Source organism: Neovison vison, chromosome 11 (assembly GCF_020171115.1).
Source record: "Neovison vison isolate M4711 chromosome 11, ASM_NN_V1, whole genome shotgun sequence".
Classification (NCBI taxonomy): Eukaryota; Metazoa; Chordata; class Mammalia; order Carnivora; family Mustelidae; genus Neogale; species Neogale vison.
This window is the reverse complement of record NC_058101.1, coordinates 105374601-105380736: the sequence shown is the minus strand read 5'-3', so window position 1 is coordinate 105380736 and position 6136 is coordinate 105374601. Positions and strand designations below refer to the sequence as shown.

Sequence of the window (6136 nt, the reverse complement as noted above, 5' to 3'; positions counted from 1 at the left end):
TGGAGGGGCAGGGTCCAGGTAACACTGAGATTTACAACGTGGAGGCCTGAAAGGGAATATGTTGGGTAAGAGCAACAAATCAAGTTTCGTCGAAAAGAACGGACAGTACAGTTCGAAAAAAACTAGGTCATGTGTACTAGGCTTACTAAGTCATACTATAGCAGGTGTATACTTGAGCAGAGTGGTTGCGTAGGTTATTTTGTACATGTATTGTTTTCGTTGGTTCACTCAACATCTACCCACCACACTTTCCCCTGCCTTTTATTTTATAAAGACCAGAAAACAAAAAACTCTCACATTCCTAGCCTTCTTTGTTGCTAGAGCTGGCCAATGAAATGCTAGTTGTGGAGGATTTCCTTTTGGATAGAAAGGTAGAGCTCCTTTTAAAGGATTTCCCTTCTTTTTTCCTGGAATGTGGATCTGTCTTGGGACATGGCAGCAATTGTGACTTGGCAGGAGGTCAGAGGCACCTATCAAGGACAGAGCAGGATAAGGCAAGGAACCTGATTCCTTGAAGACAGCCTCTGTGGAACAGCCTAAAACTAACTCCTCTGGGATTTTTTATTTTATTTTATTTTATTTTATTTATTTACTTGAGAGAGTAAGAGAGAGAACAAGCAGTGGGTGGGGGTGCAGAGGAGGAGAAGCAGACTCCCTGCTGAGCAGGGAGCCTGCTGTGGGCCTTGATCCCAGGATATGGGACCATGACCTGAGCTGAAGGCAGAAGCTTAATCCACTGAACCACTCAGGCATGTCCCCCATTGGAATTCTTAAGTGAGAAAAAGTAACTTCTTTGGATTACATTTTCCCCCAAGTTTTTTTTGCCTTTGGAGCAAAGTATACTCATAACAGTCATGGTGGTTCAGAAGAAAGGCTGTGCAGTAAGATAAGTCCCCCATTCTTCACTAACTCAGTAAATCATTTAACTCTCCAAGGCCCAGTTTCCTTTTCTGTAAAGAAGGTAAACATAGCACCTGGCTCAGGCATGTGAGGAGAAATGACCAGGCACTCACAACTACCAGCACACCATTTGTTACATTTGTACTTAATAAGTGTTAATGATGACTATAATTCAATTACAGCAGACGGCAAAAATGGATTGAAAAAAAATCTCTGATCTAATTTCTGCATCTATAAGCATATGCACATAAAGTCTTTGGTAAGACCATCTCTCATTGCCCAGAGTAGCTTCTAACGGAGTCTAGTGATCTCTAAAAATACTCAACTGTGCTCCTTGCTTTAGTAACAATGTCTTTAACTTCTGAGGGTTTTAGAATACATTTTTTATGGATATGAGGATTAAAGTCAAGACCAATTCTAACACTTCTTCCTTTGTGCAGCTTTCTTGAGCCTCCCTTTGTCCTGATTTCCAACAATAATGCGGACTCTCTGACAGACTAAGTAACGTGGTGTTGCAAAAATTTTCTTACCCACGTGTATTTTCCATGGACTAAATTTCTTCAAGGTTAGGGACCATATCTTTTTCGTCCTTATGTTGCAGTCAGCACATATTATGAGATGTTTGTTTTCCAACTAAATATGTTTGCAAAGGCAGTAACTTTTGGTGCCTAGCTCAGTGACTGGCACACTGTAAACAGCAGTTAAATATTTGCTGAGTATGAATGGTAGGCTTTTACTAGGTTTTCTGGATATAATTTTGTCAGGCTCTCCAGAAAATGTTTCCTATGAATAATGATCTATTTGTCTTCTTTGGTCTTGACTTTACTTTCCAGACCATTTTAGTGTCTGACTACATTACTGCTTTTTAACCTTTTTGCATGTTTCATTGTTGACTTTCACAGACATTTATCACGATATCGAAACCCAGATCATAAGAGTTAAGCAACATTCTGAGGGAGATGTTGACAACACAGAGGACTAGAAAGCTCTACCTCTATTTCTCTCACAGAGACACCAACTTAAAACAATATACAGACTAAAACAGCTTTATGAGAACTCAAGTCAGTTAAGAAGCTGCAGTACTCCAGGTCAGGGGAGAGCTGAGAACAGCTGCATTGAAATGGGCAAGAAGGGTCATTTCCCTTTACCTCTGGTTCCACCGACCCTACCCTTTGCCCAAGCCATCACAGCTCAGCCTCTGGCTCCTGGTTTCTCCAGGAGAGTAGTGGGAAAGAGAAGGGTGGAAAACTAACCCAAAGTTCTGGCCTTTTCTAGGGCAGCCCAAGGGTTTCTGTCTTGCCTGACTTGGAGTGCTGATGGTACTGGCAACAGTTGGCACTATAGGGTTTACAGTGCCCCAGATGGAGGCTGGAGTGGTTTAGCATGGTTGGGAGAGAGTGAGAAGAGTTGAGTATGTTCTTGGTGTTCCAACTTTTTGGAGGGCTGTCGAAGACTGATATTTGTCTTGCCTACCTGGGATGCTATTGGGGAGCTGAAAGACAGGATTCCTGGGGGCCAACGAGAAGAAAGGAGCAGGGAACATGCTGTACTGCAGACAGACACCAGAGGGAGCAAGAGATCCAGCTCCTAGAAGAGAAATTAGTAAACTTCTCTAATTGGCAAATTATACTCACAGCCCAGAAGTCACACCCCCTAAAAAGGTTTCAGAGATCCCCAGAATCGCTGTAGACTAGAATAGGTGGCTGCTTTTCCAAATGCATAAAACTCAGCAAAAACTCAGAAGGCATGCGCGCACACACACGAAACATGACCCAAAGGACGAAATAAATTTCCAGAAATCAACTCCAAAGAAACAGTGATCTATGAATTACCAAAGAATTCAGAATGATGGTTTTTAAGAAGCTCAATGATCTACAAGAGAATGCAAATAGGCAACTAAATGAAATCAGGAAAATGAGGTATGAACAAAATGACGTTATTAACAAAGAAAAAAACTATTACAAAGAACCAAACAGAAATTCTGGACCTGAAGAATACAGTGACTGAATTAAAAATATTTACTAGCGGGGTTCAATAGCAGACCTGATCAAGCAGCAGGAAGAATCAAAGAAGAAGGGAAGAAATTAAAAAAAAAAAAAGCAGAAAGAAAAGTGGAGAAATACTGAGGTACTTATGGGACGTCAGCAAATGAACCGATGTATGCATTATGGTACTTCTAGTAGAGAAAAAAAGGACAAAAAACTTATTTGAAGAAATAATGGCCCCAAACTTCCCAAAGCTGAGGAAGAATATGGACATCCAAATTTTAGAGTTAAGCAACATTTTACGGACTGGACGGATACGTGATGACTGATTATACTTTTAATGGCCTTAGTTTTATATCCAGGTGAAATTACTACTTTGAATTACTTTTATTCAGCAGAGGAGCAGACATGGTAAAGAATCACATCTATAGCTCTGTCATAGTATCTTATTTGCGGAAGAGTGAAAAGGAGAAACAAGACTGAAGAGACATGCAGGCTTGGGGGAGAGAATTAAAGGAAGGGACACCTTCCCCTTAACCCTGTTGAATTCCTATGATAGTATATTAAGGGAAAATATCCCTTAATATGGATTGTAAAATGATGGCTATGATGTAATTCATAATCTTTTCCTTTGAATGAATCTTACCAAAGAGCCAAGAATGAGTTGAAATCACTAACTCTGTTCTAGACCTTATGCAACTTGCTGTTTTATGTGGTTTTTCAAAGTCTTATGATACAAAAGTAATATTATAAAACCTCCCTAAAACCACAGTTCTTAGCCTCCTGTAGGGTGACAGATCCCTTTAATAACAAGATAAAAGTATGGATCCAAGTATCCTAGAAAAATGACAAAATTATCAAATTAACATAAATTTTCCGAGGTTTTACAGACTGAATGAAGCCCATCCATAGATGCCTTATATATCTGTGGGGACTCTCGGTTTAGAAGACTTTCTACTTCGATAGAAACTCTGGTGCTGTTTCCTCATGCCTGAAATAAAAGGGTAGACTACATGGTCCATAAAGTTCTTCCAGCTGGGAGTAAAATGCAGTAGACTACAAAATCTGGTAACAAACCAATTTAGAGTGCTTGTCTAGGGGGCTAGTGGATGACAGAAAAGTGAGAGAGAATTTTTGTATTTATTATAGCAAAAGAAAGATTAGCCTAGAAAATGAAGAGGTCATAGCACTTTGCTATCCCTTAGCCACTTAAATCCCGAAAGCATGTATATATTCTCATAGAAAAATTCTGAGATTCTGAAAAATTCAACAAACAAGTGGAGCCAAATATGCCCTGAGTACCACACCAAGAAACCATTAAACCATTACAGGGAGTTGTGATTCAGAACCACTAATTAAACATTTATTAAATGTTCAAGGTACTTAAAAAGGAGCTTATAATTCTGTTAATTAAATGACACTTTGATGTATGCATCATGCCTTGGAATTATCTAAGTCATATGTGGATAACATTACATTAATAAAAATGAATACATTTTATGTATACATGGAAAGACTGGAACATTCCTTCAATAATTTTATTCTTTACAAAATATATAAATAAATAAAACAATTCAACTTCTAAAGTATTACCACATTCAAGAAGATATTGCCATCACCATTCTAAATTACTGGAAGGCATTAATCTCTATTCCTTCATCTTCGATTTCAAGTGGCAAAAAGAAAACTGAATTGAGATTAAGTTGGCTGTGATAACATTGCCAGGGACAGGCACATGAAGGAATAAACAGTCATGTCCAAGCAGGGAATGCTGGGGCCCCATAAAAGCAATAGGAAAGGAGTCTACTGTGTCCTGCACTCGGGTGCATCTTTTCCTGAGGAGGTGTGCCACGGAGCTGGCTGAGGACCCACACTCTCTGCTCCAGCAGTTTGTTCTTCTGAGAAAAGACAAGAAAATCCAAAAGTAATCTTATTAAAAACCATACACACACACACATACACACACACACACACACAGACACAATTTGAATACAACTGGAAATGGAAACGATTTTAAGACAGTAGAGATATAAAGCATGAAAAATGACAATATGGTCATTAATGTCCTCATGTTTGGTCATTAAAAAGGTGAATGTCACTTCATCTGAGGTGAAGTTTACTGTTTACTGTCTATTTTCTCATAAAATCAACTGTTACAGAACTGTTATAACCCTAACCCTAACCCGTTCTGTATATAAAGCCAAGAAGTAATAAAGTGTCACTTAATCTCTCATGGTTCACCTCCCCTTCCAATTTACCCAAAAGCACATACCCTCCCCAATGTCCATAACGCTGTGGATTCTGAAAAACAATCTGAGGGGTTTGAAGTGGCGGGGGGGTGGGAGGTTGGGGTACCAGGTGGTGGGTATTATAGAGGGCACGGCTTGCATGGAGTACTGGGTATGGTGAAAAAATAATGAATACTGTTTTTCTGAAAATAAATAAGTTCGAAAAAAAAATAAAATTAAATTAAAAAAAAAAGAACACTTAAAAAAAAATAAAGTGTCACTTAAGTTTGAGATTAAAAGTGAATCAAACACAGATTGAGTCTAATTTTCCTTGGCCCTAATTTTAGGAAAAAAAAAAAAAGCTGTGCTAAGCAAATAGTATATATTTTGTAGAATATTTAGTCATTCTTTGAACACTCTGAGGTTTTAAAAATCACTTCAACTGTATTTATGTTTATAAGCAATATTCATTTTCAAATGATTAATTAAAATAAATCTTACATACCGGGTCTTTGCAATTATCTCAAGTTGTTGAGTTTATCTTTTTATAATTCAAATTAAAAACTAACATTAAAATTCTTTTTGAATGGTATTTTACTAATTCAGGCTGGGACTATATCCTTTAATTCTGAAAAAAATTTTTTTTTAAAAATATTTTATTTATTTGACAGAGAGAGAAGAGTGCGCACAAGCAGTGGGAGCAGCAGGCAGAGAGAGAGGGAGAAGCAGGCTCTCTGCTCAGCAGGGAGCCTGATGTGGGGCTTGATTCTAGGACTTGGACCATGATCTGAGCTGAAAGCAGACGCTCAACTGAGTCACCCAAGCACCCCTGAATTGGTCAGTTTTTGATTCATATATTCTTCCAGCTTACTCTTTTATTTACGTCAGTTAAAAACAGTACCAGTGTGATGCATATATTGATAAAAAGACTCAAGCATTTTTATTTGTGGTTGAATTAATTCGTATCAGTCTATGTCCCTTGCACTATCAGATGAAATCAAAAGGTGATTAAAAGTTTCTCAG

At 38.2% G+C, this 6136-nt stretch overlaps 1 protein-coding gene across 4 annotated transcripts in view; it reads right to left on the bottom strand.

Annotated features, from left to right (window-relative positions):
• Nucleotides 1-4245: 4245 nt before the first annotated feature.
• The window catches only part of CENPE (centromere protein E), a 77575-nt gene continuing 75684 nt past the window's right edge, over nt 4246-6136 (bottom strand). For all 4 annotated transcript variants that reach the window (XM_044224375.1, XM_044224372.1, XM_044224374.1 and 1 more), the window contains one exon: nt 4246-4783. In XM_044224375.1, the coding sequence (XP_044080310.1) occupies nt 4689-4783 (95 nt within the window). In that variant the 3' untranslated portion in view covers nt 4246-4688. The remainder of the gene's footprint in view (nt 4784-6136) is intronic.